Genomic DNA, 27859 nt, shown 5'->3' on the forward strand with positions numbered 1-27859 from the left:
AGCTAATTTTGTTACATTTCCTGCCGTGACATCTTTTTTGCATTTATAAAGATATTGAGAGAAAAGGAAGTTTTGTGTTTTTATTTTAGTCTCTTTCATAGAATAAAGGTGTTAAGCCCAAGAAATAAATCACCAGGAAGAAAAGAACACTGTAAAACTCCAAGGAGCATACACAGAACAAGAAACAAAATGTATTTAATGCACACTGTTCTGTCATTTTATTATAATTACAATAGCAATTACAGGGATTTTTTAAGCATAATTCTCATCAGACCACTGTACTGTTGACAGAATCTGTGTTTTCCATTTCAGTGTGTCTGGTAACATCAGCATTGTATGTGCTCGATGATGAGGACAGTGTGTATCGCGGTCTGATGCTTGTCTGTTGTGTGATTGTGCCATGATGCAATCTGCTGCTTCTGAAACTGCTGCTCCTGTGTCTGGACAAATTTCTTCTGCAGCCAAGAGTCTCAAACTGTCTTTTCAGTGAACGGCGGAAGTTTTTAGACATGAAAGAGTATATTACTGGATTAAAGCAAGCATGAATGACTGGCAGGATGTTGAACACAACCCTCATTGTGTACTCAGTTGGAGTAAAACTTTGTAGACCAATTTTAGTAAGCATGTTCATTATTATTCTTGGTCCCCAACATAGGAGGAAAAGTACTACTACCAAAATCAGCATTTTGATAACCTGGAAAAAAGAAAATTAACATTTTAAATCCATACATCAGTGAAACTTTTCTTTACACTTGGAACTGGCTGTGGGAAAATACACACATTTTACCTGTCTATATTGTAAACTAGTTGTTATCAACATATATGTAATTCAAACTGGAAGTTATCAGGTTAGGGGAAAATGGAATAACATGCTCACTACGATATTTAAATTTCTCTCTCTCTCTCTCTCTCTCTCTCTCTCTCTCTCTCTCTCTCTCTCATACACACACACACACACACACACACACACACACACACACACACACAAACTAATGAGAATGATACCACAAAATGACAAAGGCAAAGCATATAACACCTACAGCTCAGCATAGAAAAAAATATTTAAAGAGTGAACTTCTGACTATAGCCAACTGAAGGCCAGGACAGAAGGGAATGAAAGTCAAAACACAACTCTTACAAATATAACTTGCACTAAATTCTGGTTGAAGGTTTTACTATATTGTTTGGACAATACTTTTATTATGAGCATTACTTTGTAGACCAAGAAAGACTGCTAGAATTGTCTTATTGTGTTGTTTAATGACATTTGTTCCATCTTTGCCCCTCTTATGTAATAAAGACCAACAAAAACATATAGAAACCATGACGTGTGTCAAAACTGTTGTCAAATTAACGTTAAACATCAGGTTCCATTTTCATTTCAGAAGTTTCTTTCGCATTTCCAGCAATTTCTTTTTTACTTGTGAAGGAAGAGGAAGAAATCACAAGTTGCAGAAAAGTTATTGGAGTTGACTATGAGAAAAGGATGTGAAGTTACTAGAGAACAACAATCTAAACAAAAATAGAGCACACTTGTAGAAAATAGAGGAGGAAAATGAAAAGCATAGGGTGAAATTATAAATAAAAAATAAGAAGACTGACACAGGTGGAAAGAGAGGTACCTATCAAAGGTAAAGGTGAAGTAAAGGAGCAGGCAAAGAGAAAATTGACATTATGGGAACAAGATGCAAAATAACAAACATATGGTACTCTCAGAACAGCAGATCTCACAAAGTAAGAGATGAACATGGCAGAAACACACATTGTACAATGGAGACAGCAGGCAGAATGTAAAAGATCATCACAAGTTAAATCAAAACAGAGTATGAGAGACGTGTGTGTAATTTTTAATGAGTTTATGTCTGTCGGTTGTAAATACTTGCTGCAAGAGGGGAAGAGTCACCTTCACTATGTACAGGATAAAATTGTTATATTTTATGGCCAATTTCATTGTTACTTTATGCCTGTTAGTATTATTTTCTGTCAGTGTTTTTTTGCCTTCTTTGGCTTGCAGTATGTTCTTATTTTTGTCTTATTTCATTGTTTTCCAGTGTTATGTTGAAGATGTAAGTATAACTAGCAATTACATTATATTTACCGACCTCATTTTTATTTAAAGAGAAATCATTTATATTAAACCCATTAAATCTAATCAGTTAAAGAAAAAAATAGTTTTGTAAGCAGACACCACTAAAAATATTAAGAGAAAGCATTGCCATAACTTGAAAGTTCTCTTCTGAGACTTTATGCCAGCGATATGTGAGTACTTCACTGTAGTGTGAAACAGCCTCCCCTCCCCCCCCCCCCCCCCCTCCCCTCCGAGTCTAAACTCGAACATAAAAGACAGAAACTGACTTCAGCATAACACCAGACTTTTGTGATGTCCACAAATCTTGCTGGCATAAAAATTTGCTTTTCCACTACATTGTGAAGGATATTGTATCCCTTTAGAATATCTTACACAGACGAGATCTGCCATTCTAGGTACACATAACAGACTCTTTGCAAAGTCAGCATTACTAGAGTTAACTATCTTCCCATAGTTGAAACAAGAACATAGAGCTGTGAACACAGACTTAACGAATGGATCTGTAGCCATAAAAGAAATTAGACTAATTCGAAAGTGCAATACAGGGCATTTTAGTATTTCCTTCACCTCTTTCTGAAGTATGCTTATTTCTTTCTGAATTATACAGATTTCTCAAAAGCTTACTAGTTTAATAGCAAAAAGTTATATTTTGTACATTAATGAAGCAATCTTCGTGTTTAACTTGCAAATACAGTTAATGTTTTATCCAGCTGAATTCAGCCAATCACAGAAAAAGGTACGATTTCATTCAAACATTTTTATGGCAGTAAAACACAACACTGATTATTTATTTCAATATTTATACACTATTATTTTTACTGTTGATTGAATGAAGATTGTGGTAACAACATGATCCATTGTGTAGGCTAGAACGTAAGTTAGGTTGAAAAGTATCAGATGCTATGTTGACTTAAGTGTTTGCAAAGCTATACTGCAGAATTCTGTGTTTTTCATGTTTATACTAGCGTACCATCAAACGGGGTGATTTTGGACACCGGGGCGAATTCAGACAGTATGGCTTATTTGCTCTTTGCCACTGTGTAGAAACAAAGAGTTACTTATTTTAACGTCTGTGCACCAGTTATTTTAAGTGCAAGATTGCATTTATCACTTCCCACAACTTTTCTTTTGCATCAATTTTTTCCATAGGGGAATAATTGACGAACAGTCTCAGTGTTAAAAATCCATGCATTATCGTAAAGTGGAAACTTTCTATTGTTGCGCCGAGCAGGAAGTTATTGTAACCATAATTCTTGATGCACTCAGTAGCTAACAGCATTGAGACAATTTCTGTACAAGTTTGTCGAGTTTCTTGTGCAAGGTTATAAAATAATGACGGTTTTTGTAAAACTGTGTACTGTGTGGGGTGATTTTGGACAATGCCAAGAACATATAAGAGCAGGAGAGGTGCTACAGTACAGTGTAATTATGACCTGGAACTTTTAGATAAAGATGTTTGTGATATTCAGAGTGGTAAATTATCATACAGAAAAGCTTCAGATTTGTATGGTATACCTAAATCAACACTAAAAAATAAAGTGCAAAAAGCACATCCGAAAAAAATGGGAGGACAGCCAGTGCTAAATAAAGAAGAAGAAGAAGAAAAGAAGAAGAAGAAATGTTGAAGCAAGGTATCTTGAGGGCTGCACATTGGCGATTTCCCTTCACTAAATAGGATATTAGATATTTAGTTAAAGGCTACCTTGATAAATCTGGCTGAAAAGAGAAGAAATTTCGTAATAATTTGCCAGGAGAAGAATGGGTGCATTTATTCCTCAAATGACAGTCAGAAGATCTTTCTGTTCACTTAAGCAAAAATATTAAACGAGCTTGTCCAGAACTTATATGTAATACATAAAATTCATTATATCATTCTATATCACTTATTTGTAACAAAGGGCTACCTTAAAATGTGTAAAATGTCACCAAAATCAAATAAAAAGCATGTAGAATTTTAAAAAAAGGCAGTAACTGTCCGAATTAGCCCTCTATATTCTGTAACTTCGGACAGAGATTTAAAAAACACGTGTCCGAAATCACCCCAATCCATGGGGTGACTTCGGACACTTTATTTAACTGCCTCAGATAAATATACCTACGCATACACTTTCTGGTTCTGGGATATTTTATTCGTTACACTTATACCCTACCACTTCCATAACAATCAATTTAATCTAACAATATATACAAAAGTTACAATCAAAATAACGACAAAACTGTCCGAAATCACTCTGTTTGGCGGTACTACCAAAGTATCTAGTTTGATTGATACATCACATTAAAGAACTCTCAAAAACAGGGAAATATCACCTCAGCAACTAAAACTGCTACAGGAATATAGTCTGCATGATGACATATCTAGAGCGATAGTTCTTTATTTGGGAAATCAACTGTTGTTTTAAAATTACATGCAATTTTCAAATTTGAGAAGAAAGATAAAATCCAATTTCACCATTCTGTAATTATCATTTACCAATGTTAGTGAACTCCCATCCTCAGATTTACAACATTTTTATGTAGGAACAGGAAAAATGTCAAATTTAGTGACAATTTATAAAAACCACCACTTTCGCATTGCATTGTTAAAATTCAAAGAGTTCACATTATTTTCTGCTTTGTCATTTCTGCAGGATTTTCATATCCCTAGACTAATCAGATGAATTGACATTCCTTGCAGATGTATCAGCAAAAGACTTCATGCAACAGGATACTGTATGTCGTTGGTACAGATAGTTGTTCTGCAGCTATTCATTATAAACCAGCCTGCAGAGAGACCACTTTGATATTTAATATAACCTGCAACTACATTTCCTTCAGTATTCTCAAACAGTATTATAAAGTAACAGACAACAATCAGCAATGATGACACTAAAGCTGCTAGCATGGCACCAAATTGATTGTTTACAAAGCTGGAAAAACTTACACTGTTTACCTTAACACTGCTGACTTGGACTAATTCTGACCGAGGAAGACCAGTCAAAATAAAAGTGAACAAATAGTATTGAGTATATGTTGTAGCCTTATAGTCTGCTGTGATTGGGTGACAGATTTGTCTGCATTATGTTTTGTATGAGCTGAATAAGGGATACAAATGCAAAGGATGAAATGAAATTGTCATGGAGCATTTACATATCAATTTTCAGAGTCGTTTAAAGCACTTTTGTGCTTAATGAACTGTAGAACCTATGGCTTTTCTACTGGAACAATAGAGCATATCTTATTCTTAATAATTAGGTGTAAATAGAACCTTTCAGTAGAGGCATGTTCGAGAGTTTCTGTTAGAGGCTAAGCAGCAGTGGCATAAATGAACAGGGTAAGTCATATATCTGTCGACATCCACACATTGTCACAACTGCTGTGATCACATTGCTGAGATTTCTCCAAAAAAATGTACAAATTTTGTATCATTGTTCAATATTTAATCCTCAGTGGCTGATGTTGGAAAAGATATGCTAAAAAATATAGATTAGTAATAGGTCTACGGAAAGCAAGACAACTGAAAAGATAAATTTTCAGCAGACACTTTGTGTATGAAAAGAAAAGGTAACCACGTGCCCTGAAGAAATAACTGAAAAACAATGCTGTACTTGAGTATTTCCACTCCCGTTTTTTTTTTCCCCTACCTGAGTTGTCAAACTCAACACAATAACACTTGATATAGCAATCTTACTGTGATAAAGAACATGAAATTAATGCATGAGTTATATGTCAAAATATCATGAGGCTAAGAGTTTGCTGTACAAGAATTAAATATTCCAACAACAACAGCCTTCATTCACCTGTAAACGATTTTGGCAGAATATGTACGCTTTAAGATAAGCTTTGAAGCTTCTCCAAGAAGGAAAAAGAATGGAGCACAAGCTGGATCTATAAAATGCTGAAAAGATCAGCCTATAAATCCTCCCCCCCCCTTTTTTTTACTAGCTTTGTGGGTGCTCTGAAGAACAACACTAGTTTGTAAGCTGTCTACATTATACAGTGAGCTGTTATCTCTGTTCATTCCACTGTTTGTATTCCACTCAGTATTTTCCAAGAAATATCAATGTTGACATGAGATTACCAATGTGCAATGTGCTTTACCAGCCATGACAAACTGTGAAAGCTGGATGAAGAGTGATCCATGCCAAACTGTGATGGCATTACATTAAGAGAGTGTGCTTTATTTCAAATTTCCTCACCATTTACAATAATTTGAAAAACTCAAGAATATCTCATGTATCCAATAAGCAACAAATGTTGTTACAAGAAAATGGGCCTTTATCTTCTCTAAAGTTTCATATATTTTAAATATGTAGGCAAAAGTAATGGTTTGTGATGGAATATGGAAAATACATTTTAGATGAGGATGTTAAACTTGTTGAATCCATTAGTATTTGAGATTAGTAGGCGCTGTGTTGGTGGCAGATTTCACCCTCTTTCTTCTCTTACCATCTTCCAACACATATGTGACACCACACTACACTTACACCCATTACAGTCACCTATTCTATTCTTAACAATTACACTTAACAAACACACACTGCACACAATTCGTGAAGGAAAGGTGCCTATGGGTGCAAAGGATAGAATATACTTTTCCAGGTCAGGTGGCTGAACCTAACCTTTGGGATTTCACAGCTAGTTGTATCATACAACTTTACTTTTGTTGCACAATGGTTTGACAGTGATGTAGTAAACATAACACTTCTTGAAACTGACCATTCAACAAAGAAGTTAATCATGAATCATATTGCACCTGGTGTTGGGATTCAGCAGCTATTCTTAATTGTTAGTGAGACACTATGAGAGCAATGTGACAACTTTTTGGCCTGGCAGTGTAATACAGTAGTTGTTAGATAAAAAATGCACTTATGTTTCAACATCGTCCTCTTTTTATGGCAGTGCACCCCCGAAGATTTATTTTGGAGGGTGTGTAAAATAGCCACTAATGGTTCTCATAGTCTCTTCATTTGACTTGAAACATTTTTTCAGCCACAAATTTCTTTAAATGTGAAAATACAAGGGCTATTCAGAAAGTAACTTGGTTTTTAGAATTAAAAAAAAAGAAACTTATTTTATTACTTAGATTTGAAATGCACATTGTTCAGTTATTTCTCAACATAATTTCCGTACAAATTAATGCACTTATCATAATGATACACCAACTTGTTAATACCATCATTGTAGAAAGTTGCCACCTGAGACTTCAACTCTGTTTGGACACCTTTGTACAGTTTCTTGTCATCGTCAAAGCCCTGTGTTGCAGGCCAGGTCTTCCTGTGTGGAAACAAGTGGAAATTGTTCACAGTAAGTTCCAGAATGTGCAGTGGATGACTAAAATGCTCCCAACCGAAGCCATTCAAGATCCTTTGAGTCCAAATCACTGTGTGAGGTCATGTATTGTCATGAATGAAAAAAAACCTTGGAATGTAACTTTCCTTGATGTTTTGATTTATATCACTCTCCTTGATTTCTTTAATGTTTCACATTTGCAAATATTATCACTGATTTTCTCCACCAGTTCAGCACTGACAATTCTGGGCCACTTCGCACTTTCTCCTGAAGATTAGTATGGCTGGCCATTGTTAAATGTGATGCACTATTGTCTCACTTCAGCTTCACTCAGTTCATCATTTCCATACATTATACAAACTTCCTAACAAATCTCAATTGGCCTCAGTGTTTTGGAGAACAAAAATGCGTGTGTGCACGCGCGCGCGCAGTTCATGGACTGGTCTTTGTAAATCAACTTCTGACTATGTTGTGATTACTTGGTCATCTACAGCAAATAAGTCCACCTTTGGTACTGCTCTGGATTAGATTTCAGAGCCAAGACTTTCTTTACAGTTACAAATAACAATTTATATGTAAAACTTAAACAGATGATAAAGGACATGCTTATCTGAAGTATTGGTTTACAGTTATTTGCTTTTTTCCCACATTACCTCCACTTTATTGTTTCTCTTGGGCCAGAGATTTCTAACAGCATTTAACATATGGGCTGGAACTCCTTTCTCTTTCATAATTTCCAATAGTTTTTGTCTACTGACTCCAAGAAAAGTTTTAGCATGCCATAATTTTTGACTGTTAGAAATGTAGGTTTGTTGAAGTCTTTGTGTTTTCCAGTTAACTAGATTATGTTATAGACTCAATATGTATAGGCTCTTCCTCTTAAAAAGCCATGTTGGTTGTTTAATAGCATAAGGGAGGCTGTTTGATAATACTTCATATATATCATCATCATGATGGATAAAATGCTATAATGGTGCCTTAATTGATATAACATGGTGTCTCCTTAGTCTTTAAAAATGTGGGGCTAAAATCATATCACTTGGTGTAGAGTAAAAGTTGTTAAAATATCTAGGGTATAGATTGATGATTTTGACTAGGAGAACTTCATTTGTACTGAGGCACAGTATCATGTATCAGATATTAAATTGCCAATTACTCTACTCATACCATCCCCATCATGTGTAGGACTTCAACAATGCAGAATTGCCTTCCAACTGCATTTCTGCTCTGCCACAATTTATTATTAAACATAATTATCTCCTTTTAAAAAACAGATTCAGCTGAGATGGGATTTTTAATTCCATAACTGATATGTTTGGACTTACTGTAATGTTTATAATGCACACTTCACAATATCAGCAGTACATCTTACTGAGTATCCGGGTGAGATTACTCTCTCATAGTGTAAATGGACCTTAATTCTTGCTACATAGATTAACATTTATGAAGTATCTTCACTTGTAGCAAAGTGTTCTTCCTGATCTTTTATAAGATGTCTCATTTTAACTGTGGCTGAAAATTTGGTTAATACACTAGTGCATAGTCCTAGATCACTGGACTTATAATCCATGGATTCCTGCATTTTTGGTCATGTAAAATACCTCATGCACATGGCTCACATTACAACACTGGAAAAGTGGGAATGTTGCATTGAAGGATAAACTGATGGAAAACACAGGAGAGCAACAGAAGATTCACAGATTATTGCAGAGACATGCTATATAATATATGGACACAAGAACAGCATTCTGAACATTTTTTTCTGTAACATTGTGTTGATGAATTGATTACAAGTTTCTATGGAACTCAGAAATAGGTGTCACTATTTCAAAATTGGATAATTTGTGGAGCCATTGTATACTGGAACTTTCTTGCTTGTTTATGTGTCTCCTTTTCACTTTCCTATCATTAACAATTATTTATGAAGCACATGCATGAAAATAGATTAAGGAAAGGCAAACCTACATTTCTAGCATTTGTAGACTTAGAGAAAGCTTTTGACCATGTTGACTGGAATACTCTCTTTCAAATTCTGAAGGTGGCAGGGGTAAAATACAAGGAGAGAAAGGCTATTTACAATTTGTATAGAAACCAGATGGCAGTTATAAGAGTTAAGGGGCATGAAAGGGAAGTAGTGGTTGGGAAGGGAGTGAGACAGGGTTGTAGACTATCCCCAATGTTATTCAGTCTGTATATTGAGCAAGCAGTAAGGGAAACAAAAGAAAAATTCAGAGTAGGAATTAAAATCCATGGAGAAGAAATAAAAACTTTGAGGTTTGCCGATGACATTGTAATTCTGTCAGAGACAGCAAAGGACCTGGAAGAGCAGCTGAACGGGATGGATATGGTCTTGAAAGGAGGATATAAGATGAACATCAACAAAAGCAAAACGAGAATAATGGAATGTAGTCAAATTAAATTGGGTGATACTGTGGGAATTAGATTAGGAAATGAGACACTTAAAGAAGTAAATGAGTATTGCTATTTGGAGAGCAAAATAACTGATGATGGTTGAAGTAGAGAGGATATAAAAAGTAGACTGGCAATGGCAAGGAAAACGTTTCTGAAGAAGAGAAATTTGTTAACATCGAGTATAGATTTAAGTGTCAGTAAGTCGGTTCTGAAAGTATTTGTATGGAGTGTAACCATGTATGGAAGGGAAATGTGGACAATAAATAGTTTAGGCAAGAAGAGAATAGAAGATTTCGAAATGTGGTGCTACAGAAGAATGCTGAAGATTAGATGGGTAGAGCACATAACTAATGAGGAGGTATTGAATAGAACTGTAGAGAAGAGAAATTTCTGGCACAACTTGACTAGAAGAAGGGATCGGTTGGTAGGGCATATTCTGAGGCATCGAGGGATCACCAATTTAGTATTAGAGGGCAGCATGGAGGGCAAAAATCGTAGAGGGAGACCAAGAGATGAATAGACTAAATAGATTCAGAAGGATGTAGGTTGCAGTAGTTACTGGGAGATGAAGAAGCTTGCACAGGATAGAGTGGCATGGAGAGCTGCATCAAACCAGTCTCTGCACTGAAAACCACAACAACAACATGCTGTAAGAATTGTTCTAAGAAGTGTCCTGATAGAAGTTTGACTTCTGATGATAAGGGCCAGAAGTGTTCAAAAAAGCTTGAACTATAATATTAAACTAATCTGGCATCTCAGTGTTGTCTAGTGTTAGTGTTTTGTAGATGTCTGTAACAGAGAGTTTTTTCATATGAATATTAGTCTTCATATTTCTATAACTGATCGTCACTTACTTAATGTATCTTATATAATACATATCTCTAAAGTTGAATTAAATCACATATCATATTCTCCTTTAACAACAAAGAAGGAAGTTTGTATCATAAGTAATTTTTGTAAGTATTTTTCTTCCGTTCAAGTTGCTGAAATATTTATTTTGGGCACAAACAAGAAACAATTGTGCATTGATCTACACATGTTGGGACAACCATCAATTGTAGCCAGACTCACTGCCATCAGCTATTTTAAACCAGCAGACCTAAAGTGGCTCTAAACGTTTACTAAGTCATTAAAAGAGGTTGCAAGAACTAGTTTGCAGTGACAGAAAGACTTGCCAGCCTAATAACTGTAGAGAGGATCTCCTGAACAATTATGCTATATGATCATCTCAATGTAAAATGAAAACTATTTTCTGGCAAAAATTTCCCTCGTGCTCAATTTGTGTTTGGAAGAAGTATGTCAATTTCGTATAATATGAGGATAACTATTCCTTATACTGAAATCAAACTGAAGATTTGACATGTGTTTTGTTTCAGTGCCATAAGATATACCAACCATTACTTGTGTTATGTCTTTTATTGTGCACCATAATAGATTTTACACGAGGAGAAAAACTTATTGTTGATTGTTTCGAAGTCATAATATGTTTAAATTCTTAAGAATTCAGAATACACCATATTTATTTTGGTACTTAATTACTGCATGTACATATAATTATGTAGAGAAATAAATTATCTTCACTTGTAAAATTAAGTAAATGTTTATAAATTGACTGGACAAGTCTATACATCAGAATTAGAGATCAGTAACTAAAAAATCTGTGTTCACCTGAATTAAGTTTCAATGTCTTCTACTTTTTAATGATGTTTAATTGCATATGTTGAATTTTATGCAATGTATCTCTTGCCTCCAAGCCATGCACTAGAGAATTTTGTGAGTACTCAATCAGTGGTAGCATTTAGTTGACTGATGTACCTGCTTCCTTGTGGCGCGTGCTGTGTCAGCCCTGTTTCGTCTTCTAGTCACTGTGTGTCTGCTGCTTTGTGAGGCTGTCAATGTGTTCTCTTGACGGCTGGAAATTCTGTTTGTGCTGAAAAGTACAGTCTTTTATTGAGTATGTTTATAATAGTTTTTTAAATAGATGACCTCTACATATTATGCTCACAGAGTATAGATGAAAATAATTTTGAATAAAAAATAAAGACACATTGTTTTAACCCTAAATACAAGAGTGACACTTTAACTTAACATAATTTCATACTTTTTCTTAAAAACTGAGCAGAATGGTCTCCTGATTAAAAAAATTGCACCTTTAAACAAAGTTAACTCAACATACGCATCTATGATTGAAATGTAATTCTATTTATATTATGTGCAATGTCTTCGTTTCTTGCGGATTAAATGTTTTCAGTCATTTTACACAAACATGTCACGATGAGACTGAACGGCTAGCCAGCACTTTCCATCAGGAGTTTAAATTAACCATATGGCTGTGGAGCATCAGTGATTGCAAGTTATTACAAAACCATTTCATTTTCAGTCATAATCCCAAGCATGTTCAACAGCTATTACCAATTTTTATGGTAATGTCACCTTCAAATAATCAGCTGTACTGTGGGGCATATTATCACTGCTATATGTTGAAATACTAAATAAACAAAGACCTGTAAGACAAGCATGGTGAAATCTGTCTGGCTACATTGTCCTCAGTAATGTTGCACAGCTTAACATGCAGCTGTTGGTCAGCTTCTGGTATGGCGAAACTTGGTGTGTATCTCCTTCCACAAAACTACACAAAATAGCTGCAGTTTTCTAGTGCTATTTTTATTTATACAATTATTTGCTTAACAACTACTTTTTAATGATAACGACATGAAAGAACTACATCACAACAGTCAATATCAGCAGTTTGCAACTGATCAGTGTTGGCAATCCAGAATTGGCATTGCTTGTACGTTGTTGATGATTCTAGGCTTTCACATTTTGGATTACTCTCAATTTGCCCTTTCGGATGTGTGTACATTTTTTCCCATCATCCACTTGTTCCTTTTGACCACTTGCCAGAAACTGACTCGTGGCATTCCCTCACCTGGGTAGTGTGTTACTAAAGTGGTGAAGAGGCTGATTCTTGCATGTGCATAAATTCATAACAATGGATCAAAAGTTTCTGGAGCCTTTGGCAGCATAAAACAATGCTACAGACACAACAGCAGGAACATATGAAACTGCAACTACTGTCAACTACTACAGCAGGAGCAGATGCAAGAGCTGTCAAGCGAGATGTAGAGCTGGTCCAAAACGCAAGCATGGAGTCAGTGGGGCGAACATCTGCAAGCAGCCATCACCCCTGTCTCCGCAGTTATCTATGTCTCACGGCACTGTAGAGAGGTGGAAAAACTACTTGTGTAGATTTACGCTGTATTCAAGGTAAGAAAAATGTCAGATCCCGCAGTCCTGAGTGCTTTGTTACTTAGCAGTAGTAACAGTTTGCACAAGATTGTGCAAAAGTATGGACCCTCCCTTTCTGTATCTACAGCAGATCTCGAGATGCTACCCCACCTCAACATTGGATTCACTCCCATAGCCATTTAAGTCTTGTCCAAACTGTTGGCTTCATCATGGGCATCGCCAGTGTCCACTTTTTTTGCATGTCTCAAGTGAGGGCTCTTAGCAGTACTGTGCCAGGACAGGACAATGGAGTGATGAGTCAACATGCCAGTGTTTGCCACTACATTCTGGGTGCAGTACCTGACCAAGCATCAGTGCTTGCTTTAACCCGTGTGTTGGCAGAACCTGGCCGAGCACCTAATAACCTCTTGTTTGAATTAAATACCAGTGGTGTTACAACACAGTTCTAAGTCCACACAGAGGAAGTAATTTCTTTGGTTAACTGGGAAACCTATCAGAGTTTGGGCTCCATCTGTCTGCAGATGCCGCAGTGGCAGGTTATTTGATATAGCCAGCAAAAGATTCCTTTGAGAGGACAAACTGCTATGTGGGCAGAATACTAGGATATGGAATGGCAAATCACCTTGTTGATCATAACTTCACTGCCGGCTGTAAACATTTTTGGTTTAGATGCATTCACTGCATTCAGTTTTTGAGTACTGGATGATGTGAAGCTGGCATCAAGCTCAGTACAATTCTAGATTTTAGAACCATTATCACAAAATTATCAGCAGTTATTCCGATCAACGTTGGGTATGGCTAAAGAGTTTAACGTTCATATGTCACTCATGCAGTTCACTGTGCCTATGCTGGATGCCATAAAGGCCAAATTATCCACATTACAGGTGTGTGGAGCAATTACACCAGTCTTCGATAGTTCTTGGTGACACTCGTGGCCATTATAAAGAAAGCAAACAGGTCCATCAGAATTTTCAGTGATTTTAAGACCATGATTAATGCACAAAGTTGGATCAACATTTCCCCAGTTCCTTGACCAGGACCTTGTTTGAAAGTTAGCAGGGCACAATATTTTACGTAGACTGATTTGAAGGATGCATACTTGCAGCTACCTCTAGATGCAGATACATGAGAAGCCTTGGTAATAAAAAAGCAGTTTAGAATGTTTCATTACAAGAGACAACGTTTTTGGGGTTGCCTCAGCAACAGTAAGTTTCCAAAGATACACACAGCAACTAACTCAAGGTATTCCAAAGTGCATAAACTATTTGAATGACATTTAGGTGACTGGTGCTACCATGGATGAACTCATGTAAAACTTGTAAACATTGTTTTAGCAGCTGTTAGAGAACAGACTGAATTGTAACCTGGAGTAATGCAAGATCCTGTGCAGTAATGGGGCATATGTTAAGCAGCAAAGGGATCATGCTGATGACAGAGCATATCGATGCTATTGAGAAACTGCTGGGTCAAAAATCTGGAAGAAATTGCAGTCTTTTCTGGTGAAAGTGATCTGCTACACAAAGTTCATTCCCCAGGCAACTCACCTTACACATCCAGTGACCTTGTAAGGGTAGAGATGTAAATGTGGCATTCGACGGATTGAATCTACCCCTATACTTTATGCTACAGCACAGTGTACCTCTTTGCTACAGTGCAGTGGCATCACTGATGGGGTGCCCCATAGTTCTGGAAGGTACAAGCTTGTTCTAGAGACTGGCTGGCGATAGGCAGTCTGTTGCACTCGAGCCATACTTGTAGCCTTCATGTGAGCAGGATGTGAATACGTATGAGAGCACCATCATGGGAAATGTGTTAAAAATATTAATTCGTCAATTATGAAATATTTAATATGGAAAAGAAGACTGCACAGAAAAAGAATGTCAATGACTAACACATTTGATATTATGAATGAGGAGGATATGCAAGTGTAGTGCAAGTGCAGTTAGAAACCATGTGAAATTGATTTGCAATCAGGAAACAAAATCAAGTGCTTCACACCAGTGTGTTATCTAATTGACAACATCAATCACTTTCCTAACTTTTTTATGGGATTGTTTCGCATTAGCGTGAATGAAGTAGATAGGACATGTATTGTAATTTACACAGTAGAGACTCTAAATACAGTTGCATGTACTTTGAGAGTATGTTTGCCACTCAAAAAACTGGTTGTCTAGATGTTTGATAGCCTTGAAAATGTCAAGCAGCCGGAGTGAAACATTGAAAGCAAACTGAGATACATATAGGGGGCAGCTTACATGTAACAACACATGACAACATGGACTGCATGATTCTCAGATGTGCTCATAAGAAGAACAAAGGAAGGAACAATTTTCTAAACATTTAGGATATGACAGAAGAGCTGCTACAAGAAAGAAGAAGAAGCCAGGCTACCTGATGATTAGCACATCAAGCAGATGCCACATCACAAAAATCAGCAACTAGCAGTACAGTGGCCAACAGCAGCAGCAGAAGTACAAAACAAGTTGCAAGTTGCTGTAAGCCATTAACCAAAAAATGATGCAGTAGAAATTGATAAATAGTGTGACAAAAAGTAATCAATGACAGGTGCTGTATAGGCTATGAAGTATGTGTGTGACAAAACAGCGAAATTTTAGAACAGTGAATATTGGTAAATTTGGGATCAGATACAGAAAAGTAGCAGTAAATTTCAAATAGTGTAAAATGAGCCAACATTGCATGTAGAGGAAATCAAACAGGAGAGTGTTTCAGAGGAGGCAAATATCAGTCAAATGTAGAGCAACAGGAAAACTGGTTACCAGGGAGTGAAATGAAACAAGAAAATGAATCCGATGGGGAGGAAAATCTGATAACTAACTCAACAAAATTATTCTTTGAAGATAGCATGGAGTGGAAAAGTGCAGGAATTCAGGCCACACCCCAAGCAGTTGGCACAAAAGCCACAATCACACCCAAAATGGAAAAGTGGGAAGCTATGGAGGCAAGAAAAGATGGTTAGTACGACATTTTCAAAGAAACCTAGAGCTAAGGGGAGGAACTGGTTTTGATTTCCAACTAATGATGAAGGCAGTCAAGGAATTAGATGAAAAAATAGATAAGTGAGTAAAAGAAATGTAATGGTCACTAAACAGAAAAATAATTAAGCAAATAGAAGAAATTAAAAGTCAAACAAGGAAATTAAATCATTAATATTAAGCAAACTCAAATCAGACATTAAAGCACTTGAAGAAGATCAGGGAAAACAATTTGTGATTCACAAGTTTTGAGGCAAGATTTAAAGCATGGGAGGAAAAGATGGATAATGAATTAAAAAGAAAGGGAAGGAAGAACATGAAAAAGTAAACAATGAAATAAAATCACAATTCAGGAAACAGGCAATAGTAGTTAAACAAATAAAAGAACAACAAAAACAGATGCAGGATAACATAACACTAGAGATAAACACAATAGGGGTTTTGGCAAATATGATCGCACAAGGATCAGAAAAAACTAATAAATGAGTAGAAGAGGTTGAGAAGATGGTGAAAGTCACAGGGGAGATGGTAGCAGAAATGTAGAAAGTACAACAAAATATTGAGCAAAAGATCAAGCCGGTTGTAACTGAGAAACTAGTTAGTGAAATAAAACATTAAGTGCCTAAACTGCAGTAGTGACCCTCAAGTGGAGTTCATAAACAGTTGTAAGTTCAGTAAATTCCACCACAAAGGCAAGTTACACCCTGCTGCATTTATAAGGAATTTCCAGAGATCATTACCAAAATTACAGGATAAAGAACTAAAATTGCTTACATCATAAATCAAATAGAGGGTGAAGCATATGACTGGGGCCATATGGTTAGATATGGAACATTTAACCTATGCAGAATTTAAGAAGCTGCTCCTAAAAAAGTATTGGCCCAAGAACAAACAGGATGACATATTAATCTTTATATGGAATTTTCCATATTAAGAGAATGAGCAAGAACTTACAGTGAGTTCTTTGAAAAGGAATTAGAGAGGAATCAGATGAGAAAAATGTGGTGCAATTGGGGTGATACAAAGGCTGCCACGTGAAGTATGTAGTCATTTAATAGTAACCATTACTGACTCTGTGGACCAGGCCAGGGTTATATTTGAGCAATTAGAGTGTGCAAATAGGCTGCCACAAGTGAACACAGACCATTTCAGTAGTGCAGCCCCACATAATGGGACATGCTACTAACAGTAGTGGCAGAATGAACAGAGTGTTGTATTCTGCCAGCTCGTCTAATATAGAGTGCCTAGGAAAGCTGATTTCTAGGATCACTAGACAACAATTCAAGCAAATCATATTAATGGACTTTATTACAAAAGGAAATGATTAAAATGATTACAATAATTAACTTTGTGAGATACTGACATGTTTTAAGCAAGGTGGTGGTGGTGGTTAGTGTTTAACGTCCCGTCGACAACGAGGTCATTAGAGACGGAGCGCAAGCTCGGGTTAGGGAAGGACTGGGAAGGAAATCGGCCGTGCCCTTTCAAAGGAACCATCCCGGCATTTGCCTGAAACGATTTAGGGAAATCACGGAAAACCGAAATCAGGATGGCCGGAGACGGGATTGAACCGTCGTCCTCCCGAATGCGAGTCCAGTGTGCTAACCACTGCGCCACCTCGCTCGGTTTTAAGCAAGGGGCGATAGACAAACACAACCAAGCTCTTCAGCAAATACAGTTCCAATACAAGCAAAACAATACATTTCATAAGTCACTGCTGTAGCATTAATAGGATGGCTCGTCTTCAACTCGAGCTACAGCCAGACAGAGCGGACCTTATATTCTCTTGGCCTAGATGCCGCTTATGTCTTGCTGATGTCCTAGAGAGGGGTCTGTCAGTGTGCTATTGGCTGATGTCGTCTCACAGCTCTCTCTGCTCTTCCTTTCTTGATTGTTGTGTTGGCACTTGACATTACGCCGGAACACAGAGAAATGGTAGAGGCCAAGAACATGGCAGTTATGCTTTCAGATCTCATGATGATCAAAGGACAGGTAGAAGAGAGGAAGAAAGGTGCAGCTTGCACAAAGATAGCTGCAGTGGATGGAGGCAGAGAGGTGGAGAAGTACCTTCTGAGAATGGAGGAACAGAAAACATGTAGGTGTTTCAGGAGTGGCTCGACCTGAAATATACATGGCAGGGCCTGTAAACACAGACAATGAAGAAATAAATATTTATGCCATAAAGGCTGAACAACTAAATGATGAACTAGAAGACCCACTAGAGGCCACAGTAAAAGATAGGGTGATAATTACTCCAATAATTGAAGTTAAAATATGTGGTGTGCAACTAGGTCTGTAGTCAATTTGGGAAACCAGCTGCATGATATAGCTAACAATATATATAATGAGCTACTGAAATCAGGAAACAACATATGGAGTTTACAATAAAAGAAGCTGTTGATGGATATGGGAAAGTGGTGAATTGTCAAGTAATGGTGGACGTTGAGACTGAAGGAGACATATACAGAATGGATGTGGTAGTCATGCCTAATTTGCAAGAAGTCATTATAGAGTCAGACTGGTTGATGGAGCACGAAGTAGAAATTGATTATGGAGAAAATAAGGCAAGACTTTATGATGGAGAAAAAGAGAAGATAAGTTTCAATGACGAAATTACACTAGATAGAGTACTAGATTTTTCCCACGTTGCTAAGTAGCAACCTGTGAAGATGTAATGGAAGAGGAAAATTTAGTAAACCGCATCTGTCAGTACAAATGAGGCAAGTGAGCTCACATGGGAAGAAGTCAGCAACAAAATACGTGGAATTAAGAATATTGATAAAAGAGCAGCTGAAAGGCTATCCAAATTAATCAGAAGATACAGAAAAGGTTTTGGAAACAGATCCTGAATAATAAAAGGCTCAGCATATCATATAAAATTAAAGCTGCATAAGCCATATTTTAAGCCATCTTATCCAATACTACATGCAAGAAAAGAAGTACTAGAGAGGAAATTGCAGTAGATCCTAACAAATGAAGTAATAGAGAGATCTAAAAGTCAATACAACAGCCTATTAGTTAATGTGGCTAAGAAGAGGGAGTGTAAGGCTTGTGTTGGATGCATGACAAGCAAACAAGGTATCTGAACCAGAAAAGAAACAATAAAAGAACATATACAAACTGTTGCAGAAATTTAAACAAGCAAAGATGTTTAAAAATCTGGATTTGATGTCCGAATACCATCAAATACTGCTAGACCCAGAGTCAAGGCCATTTACAGCATTTTCGTACAAGGGAAGATATTATCAATATAGAGTGCTGCCTTTTGGACTAAACATATCCCTGTCTGATTTTATTACAATGCTAGACCAAATGCTAGGAGAAGATTTGCTGAAGAAAATTATGATATATTTAGATGACACATTTGTAGCCAGTGAAATGTGGGAGGAAGACTTAAGGACTCTGGAGGAAATGTTAGAAAGTTGTGAATGTGCAGGTGCCATCCTTAATTTTCAGAAGTCAGAATTCAGAAGACTGGAAATACCTTTCATGGGACATATTATTGGGCCAGAAGGAATAAAACCACGACCCAGAGAAGCTGACAGCAATAAGAAATTTTTCAGATACCGATAAACAGGAAGCAGGTGATAAGTTTTATTGGTCTCTGTGGATTCTACTGTTGATTCATTGGTGAGCAAACATTAAATAGCAAAGCACTGCATAGATGGCTGAAGAAAAGCAATGCATTGTCATGGACAGAGGAGTGTACTGCGGATTTTGCAAAAATAAAACAAAAACTTTGTAATGCTCCAAAATAGCTCATCCAGATATGTCAAAGGCATTTTACTTGGGGTGTGATGCTTTGGATTATGGACTAGTGGTCCATTTATATAAAAAAAGATGAGAAAAAAGGAAAGGAATAATTAGAACCATTGCTTTTTGGTAGTCAGGTGTTGAATGAACAAGAACAGAAGTAGTCAATAATGGAGAAGGAAGCATCAGAAGTAGTGTATCATTTTGCTAAATTTAGACATTATTTGAGCAGATGAAAATTTATTGGAGTAACAGATCACAAGGCTTTGTCATCTATGTTAACATGCAGACTGTGGCATAATAGATTAATGTGATGGATGCTTGCTCCATGAGAATCTAATTTCGATATTCAATGCATACCAAGAACTTCACAGACAGTGCCAGATGCACTATCTCAAATGCATATAGGATTAGAAGAACATTTTGCAATTCCTTTGCCAACAAAAAGCAAGATTTATCTGATAAAAGGGGTTATACAGGAAGGGGCAGCGTGCAGAGTAGTAAGGAACATCTAAGACAGCAAAACGAGGGTGAAAAGTTAGTGCTACTTAAAAGTAAGTAGAATAGCACTGGTGAAGACAAGATCATAGCATATTACTTCTTGCATGATGGAGTGTTATGCCATAGAAACAATGTAAATGATGAGGAATGAAGGGTGTGCATTCTGGAACAAAGTATAAAGTTCATAATATGGTATACCAATCTCAGCTGTGGACATTTTGGTCTCAGGAAATATATGGAAAAATCATGGCAAAATTGCTGGTTTTTTGACATGACAAGATGGATAAAGAAACTGTTGAAGAATTATGAGACATGTCAGAAAAAGAAGACTGTTACAGTACAGCACAAAGGGTTTGTGCATGTAGTACTGCCAAAGGAACCCAAGGAAGCAATTACGGTAGATCTCCTGGGCCCACTCCTGAAATCTAGTGGTGCAATGACATATGTATTTGTGGCAATTGAGTTAGTCTCTCAATACTTTGAGGAAAGCAACAGGAGGTGAAGTTGGAAGAAAAGTTGGCCAAAGTCTATTTTCATAATGCATGCCTACCAAAGTACATAATAATAAGTGACAATGGGAGTCAGTTCACTAGAAAGGCATGGACCAATGTGTTGAAGCAATATAGAATAGACCCAACAGATAGAGCGGGTTTCACAATTTGCATTACACACTTCTAGAGGTTTTAGAGGGAACTTATCAAGTTTTTCATAGGAACCCATGTCCAGAAACATTTGTTTCCATGTTACGAGGAAACAACACGAACAGATTTCACTCCTATTAATTGCAGTGTTACAACAGCTGTTTGATATGATGACCACCATATTCAAATGGTTCAAATGGCTCTGAGTACTATGGGACTTAACATCTGAGGTCATTAGTCCCCTAGAACTTATAACTACTTAAACCTAACTAATCTAACGACATCACACACAGCCACGCCCGAGGCAGGATTCAAACCTGCGACCGTAGTGGTCTCGTGGTTCCAGACTGAAGTGCCTAGAACCACTCAGCCACTCCAGCCAGCCACCATGTTCAGTGCACACAGTTTATCTGCACAGCAAGTTTGCACAAACTCTGTCCAAAATGTGTGATGTATGGATAATGACATCTGCTGCACCCATGATCCATACAATTAGATCTTCCTCTGACTGGACAGGGGTCTCATAAACAAGAATCTTCATGTGGCCCCACAAGAAAATGTCCAAAGGATTAAATTGGGGAATCTTGGTGGCCAAGCTTGTGGTCCACCTCGACTGATCCACATATCCATGTAGATTACGTTCAAATGATTTTGGACGAGAACTGTAAAATATACTGCCACACCATCATGCTGGAACCACAACTTGTTCTGAATCTCCAATGGCACATCTTCCAAAAAATCCACCAGCACCTGCTGCAGGAACATCAAGTACCTAGCACCCATTAGGTGGGGAGGAAGGATGTATGGCCCAATCACATGACCATCATAGATACTTGCCCAGGCACTGATGCCAAAGGAGTGTTGAAATCTTTGTGTACATGTGGCTTTGGGGTTTTCTTGATCCCAAATGTGACTATTTCAAGTACTCAAAACACAGTCTCTGTTGAAATGTACTTCATCGGTGAACAAAATTCGCCTTGGAAACTGGGGAAAATCCGCACAACAGTCTAAAAAACAAGTACAGAAATTGACCTGTGGCACAGAATCCGCCAGGTCCTGACAAGGACCTGACATGGGAAGAAAAAACTGAAAAGACCAAGTAAATTGTTATTGGGGGAGCTGAAGTACAAGGACAAATTGACTAGCTTGTGCATCTAGTAGTGTACAGCATTGCCCGGTGTGAATGCTGCCAATGGTCAGCACCTCTTGACGTCACTGGGAAGACAGCACTATAGTGCTAAGTAGTAAGTGTGGTGTTGTTCCTTGGCTATTTCTCGCACTGACCATTAATAGTTCTACTTTTTAACTCTGATAGTTTTAAAACAACTACTCTTCTAATTAGTCAAGCTGAAAGCGCTTCACCCTAATATGATTAAAAAATAGAATATGACTGTGCGAATTATGAGAACGTTCACAGACAGTTTTGCAGTTCCACGTAGTTGCGTATGTTTATCGATTAAAATAATTATCAGGATATCATAAACACCATTTTCACCATAGTAATGTTTCACATCAGATTGTTGTTTTTGTTGTTGTGGGCTTCAGTCCTGAGACTGGTTTGATGCAGCTCTCCATGCTACTCTATCCTGTGCAAGCTTCTTCATCTCCCAGTACGTACTGCAGCCTACATCCTTCTGAATCTGCTTAATGTATTCATCTCTTGGTCTCCCTCTACGATTTTTACCCTCCACGCTGCCCTCCAATACTAAATTGGTGATCCCTTGGTGCCTCAGAACATGTCCTACCAACCGATCCCTTCTTCTAATCAAGTTGTGCCACAAACTCCTCTTCTCCCCAATCCTATTCAGTACTTCCTCATTAGTTATGTGGTCTACCCATTTAATCTTCAGCATTCTTCTGTAGCACCACATTTCGAAAGCTTCTATTCTCTTCTTGTCTGAACTATTTATTGTCCATGTTTCACTTCCTTACATGGTTACACTCCATACAAATATTTTCAGAAACGACTTCCTGACACTTAAATCTATACTCAATATTAACAAATTTCTCTTCTTCAGAAATGCTTTCCTTGCCATTGCCAGTCTACATTTTATATCCCCTCTACTTCGACCATCATCAGTTGTTTTGCTCCCCAAATAGCAAAACTCCTTTACTACTTCAAGTGTCTCATTTCCTAATCTAATTCCCTCAGCATCACCCAACTTAATTCGACTACATTCCATTATCCTTGTTTTGCTTTTGTTGATGTTCATCTGATATCCTCCTTTCAAGACACTGTCCATTCCGTTCAACTGATCTTCCAAGTCCTTTGCTGTCTCTGACAGAATTACAATGTCATCGGCGAACCTTAAAGTTTTTATTTCTTCTCCATGGATTTTAATACCTACTCCGAACTTTTCTTTTGTTTCCTTTGCTGCTTGCTCAATATACATATTGAACAACATCGGGGAGAGGCTACAACCCTGTCTCACTCCCTTCCCAACCACTGCTTCCCTTTCATGTCCCTTGACTCTTATAACTGCCATCTGGTTTCTGTACAAATTGTAAATAGCCTTTCGCTCCTTATATTTTACCCCTGCCACCTTCAGCATTTCAAAGAGAGTATTCTAGTCAACATGGTCAAAAGCTTTCTCTAAGTCTACAAATGCTAGAAACGTAGGTTTGTCTTTTCTTAATCTAGCTTCTAAAATAAGTCGTAGGGTCAGTATTGCCTCACGTGTTCCAACATTTCCACGGAATCCAAACTGATCTTCCCCGAGGTCTGCTTCTACCAGTTTTTCCATTCGTCTGTAAAGAATTCACGTTAGTATTTTGCAGCTGTGACTTATCAAACTGATAGACCCGTAATTTTCACATCTGTCAACGCCTGCTTTCTTTGGGATTGGAATTATTATATTCTTCTTAAAGTCTGAGGGTATTTCGCCTGTCTCATACATTTTGCTCATCAGGTGGTAGTCTTGTCAGGACTGGTTCCTCCAAGGCTGTCAGTAGTTCTAATGGAATGTTGTCGACTCCCGGGGCCTTGTTTCGAATTACGTCTTTCAGTGCTCTGTCAAACTCTTCACGCAGTATCGTATTTCCCATGTCATCTTCAACTACATCCTCTTCCATTTCTGTAACATTGCCCTCAAGTACATCGCCCTTGTATGACCCTATAAATACTCCTTCCACCTTTCTGTTTCCCTTCTTTGCTTAGAACTGGGTTTCCATCTGAGCTCTTGATATTCATACAAGTGGTTCTCTTTTCTCCAAAGGTCTCTTTAATTTTCCTGTAGGCAGTATCTATCTTACCCCTAGTGAGATAAGCCTCTACGTCCTTACATTTGTCCTCTAGCCATGCCTGCTTAGCCATTTTGCACTTCCTGTCGATCTCAATTTTGAGACGTTTGTATTCCTTTTTGCCTGCTTCATTTACTGCATTTTTGTATTTTCTCCTTTCATCAATTAAATTCAATATTTCTTCTGTCACCCAAGGATTTCTACTAGCCCTGGTCTTTTTACCTACTTGATCCTCTGCTGCCTTCACTACTTCATCCCTCAAAGCTGCCCATTCTTCTTCTAATGTATTTCTTTCCCCCATTCTTGTCAATTGTTCCCTTATGCTCTCCCTGAAACTCTGTACAACCTCTGGTTTAGTCAGTTTATCCAGGTCCCATCTCCTTAAATTTCCACCTTTTTGCAGTTTCTTCAGTTTTAATCTACAGTTCATAACCAATAGATTGTTTTCAGAGTCCACATCTGCCCCTGGAAATGTCTTACAATTTAAAACCTGGTTCCTAAATCTCTGTCTTACCATTATATAATCTATCTGAAACCTGTCAGTATCTCCAGACTTCTTCCATGTATACAGCCTTCTTTTATGATTCTTGAACCAAGTGTTAGCTACAATTAAGTTGTTCTCTGTGGAAAATTCCACCAGGCGGCTCCCTCTTTCATTTCTTACCCCCAATCCATATTCATCTACTATGTTTCCTTCTCTTACTTTTCCTACTATCGAATTCCAGTCACCCATGACTATTAAATTTTCGTCTCCCTTCACTATCTGAATAATTTCTTTTATCTCATCATACATTTCTTCAATTTCTTCGTCATCTGCAGAGCTAGTTGGCATATAAACTTGTACTACTGTAGTAGGTGTGGGCTTCATGTCTATCTTGGCCACAATAATGCATTCACTATGCTGTTTGTAGTAGCTTACCTGCATTCCTATTGTTTTATTCATTATAAACCTACTCCTGCATTACCCCTATTTGATTTTGTTTTTATAACCCTGTATTCACCTGACCAAAAATCTTGTTCCTCCTGCCACCGAACTTCACTAATTCCTACTATATCTAACTTTAACCTATCCATTTCCCTTTTTAAATTTTCTAACCTACCTGCCCGATTAAGGGATCTGATATTCCACGCTCCGATCCGTAGAACGCCAGTTATCTTTCTCCTGATAACGACATCCTTCTGAGTAGTCCCCGCCCGGAGGTCCGAAAGGGGGACTATTTTATCTCCGGAATATTTTACCTGAGAGGACGCCATCGTCATTTATCCATACAGTAAAGCTGCATGCCCTCGGGAAAAATTACGGCCATAGTTTCCCGTTACTTTCAGCCATTTGCATTACCAGCACAGCAAGGCCGTTTTGGTTAGTGTTCCAAGGCCATATCAGTCAATCATCCAGACTGTTGCCCCTGCAACTACTGAAAAGGCTGCTGCCCCTCTTCAGGAACCATACGTTTGTCTGGCCTCTCAACAAATACCTCTCCGTTGTGGTTGCACCTACGGTACGGCTATCTGTATCGCTGAGGCACACAAGCCTCCCCACCAACGGCAAAGTCTATGGTTTAAGGGGGGGGGGGGTCACATCAGATACACAACGAAAAAAATCGTTTGGTTTAAACGATGTTAGCGCTATAGGTTGAATCTGTGAATGCTAAAAGAAACTTAGCACCGAGCAGGTTTCTTCTTGCTGCATTCTTCTTAATAGCCACCCATTTAGCATTCATGTTTAGACACCTGATCCCAATCAAAGTCCTCGGTTTCACATACAAGGAAATGGCTTTTGTTAATTTTGTCAAAGTGTGACTATATGAGTATTTCCATAACCTATTTGTACTTCAAAATCCTCTCTCCGTGGAAAGCTGCGAAAATATGCTGGAACTCGAGTAATGTACCCGGCCACTCAGGTGATGGATATAAGAGATCTCGTTTAGAAATCACAGTCGCCTAGTCTTGATCCGCGATTTGTTTTTTAGCAGATTTGGCCTCCCAGTGAACTGTCCATGATCTTTCATTTGAAGGCACGGCTAGGTACTGTGTGCTGTATCTTCAGTGAGACATACTGAACTGTTGTAGTCAATATTTAGTTAGGACCCGTTCTCTGGGCTTCTATTTTAAAGTTGTTACCAATTAAACTGGCACCTTGTTTGTAGCACTGGCAATAAAATTTTCATAATATCCGTAGGAGCTTGTGCTACGTTCTTAGGTATTTGCTCGGTATGGGTGAGTAAAATTGAGACACCTGCCATGGCTAATACAAGAAGCTACAGGCTGGCCAGGTGAAGTTACATCAGGGGCAACTTGCTGATATGATAAGTACTGCCCCTGAGTCACAGAGCAGTTACTTCATAACCAAGCACGGCAGAGGGACCAGGGTCATTGCATTGTCAATGCAGCGAAAAAGAGAAGCCACTGGATGAGTTAGACTGCTTTACGTCCGAGCCACAGACCTGTTATGACTTACGTGATAGAAACCGATGCTTTAGCTAAACAAGGATGGCCCAAGCCTGTATAAATAATCGTCATTTGTAGTCAGAGGTATTTCAGTCTACCAGCCACTAGCTCTGAGGAGGTTCTATGACAGTTCGCGAGTCTACAAGGAGCAACGGGTCATCTCCTTTGGACTCTGCCACTGCTAGCTGCAGGACTGCTGTTCACGTTAAGTCCAGTGCTGTGGACTTAACGCCCTCCAACCATAGTGCCACCTGGGGGCCTACCTTAACCGCTGCTGGACTCGTACCCAGGTGGCCTACCGTTCAAGCCTGGGGCCATGCAGGCACCATCGCCTGTACGGGAAAACTCCTTATAGCCGTCGGCACATGGACCGTGCATCTGAACGTTGAGCATTGAGCGTGCCGAATTTCTGATGCCATAGCGTGGAATAGCACGTTCGGGAGTCTTTCCGAACGTGCAGAGCAATATCTGGCATGTCAGATATTCTGAGCGAGCATCTGAGCGTTGACCAATGAGATGGCACAACGCTACCGAGAGGCTGTATTGTTGGCTTAGCGTAATGAGAAGAATCCTTGTCTTGAAGTGCGTTGTTTGTTGAGGCAGCGGTTTGCGTCTTGTCCCATCTAAATTTTTTTCCTAACATTCGCGTTTTTATTAGGTTCTGATACTTTATTATTAGTTTAATATAAGTATATACTATAATATTTGATGTTCTGTAAATATAAGTTCTCCGTTTTTTTGAGGGGTAACTTTGTTCGATTGGCTTAATTTACTAGACAGCTTGCGCTACCTGTATAAAGATATCTTGCTCCTTTTTCTTTTACGCTTCGTAATTCACATGTTGCAAAGCTTCTGCAACTGGGTAGTAAATGTGATAAAGTAAGACTGACCTTGGGGTTTTACTAAAATGTGGTAATGATGAAATAATAAACATTATTTATTATTCTTATGCGGAGAAATATTCCTAATTTGTACTGCACTGTTTGTAATGGAACTTATATAGGCCTGTGTCTTTATTGATTCGACATGGTACTTTCCTTTTCGTGGACAATGGAGGAAATGTACCTTTTAATAGAGCTAACGTGGGAATTTTACGCGGGCCCGTTGAGCAAACAGTGTGATTTACGAATTAGAAACATCCCTTAACTGCCGCTGGAGTGCGTTGCGATCGCGTATACCACGTTGGGGCCCACGTACCGTATGCACAAGTCGCATCGTTCCTGAGCGTTCAGCAGCACGTTGAACTTGGCACGCTCAACGTT

The 27859-nt window shown here is 38.1% G+C and overlaps 1 protein-coding gene across 1 annotated transcript in view; it reads right to left on the reverse strand.

Moving 5' to 3' along the window:
* Positions 1-268: 268 nt before the first annotated feature.
* Positions 269-27859, reverse strand: part of LOC126184689 (galanin receptor 2a-like) — a 442192-nt gene continuing 414601 nt past the window's right edge. The window contains exons 6-7 of the mRNA XM_049927183.1: positions 11588-11702; positions 269-694 (exon numbers count right to left, since the gene is read on the reverse strand). Coding sequence (XP_049783140.1) covers positions 269-694; positions 11588-11702 — 541 coding nt within the window. The remainder of the gene's footprint in view (positions 695-11587; positions 11703-27859) is intronic.

The sequence above is a fragment of the Schistocerca cancellata genome, chromosome 4 (genome assembly GCF_023864275.1).
Source record: "Schistocerca cancellata isolate TAMUIC-IGC-003103 chromosome 4, iqSchCanc2.1, whole genome shotgun sequence".
NCBI classification, from domain to species: Eukaryota; Metazoa; Arthropoda; class Insecta; order Orthoptera; family Acrididae; genus Schistocerca; species Schistocerca cancellata.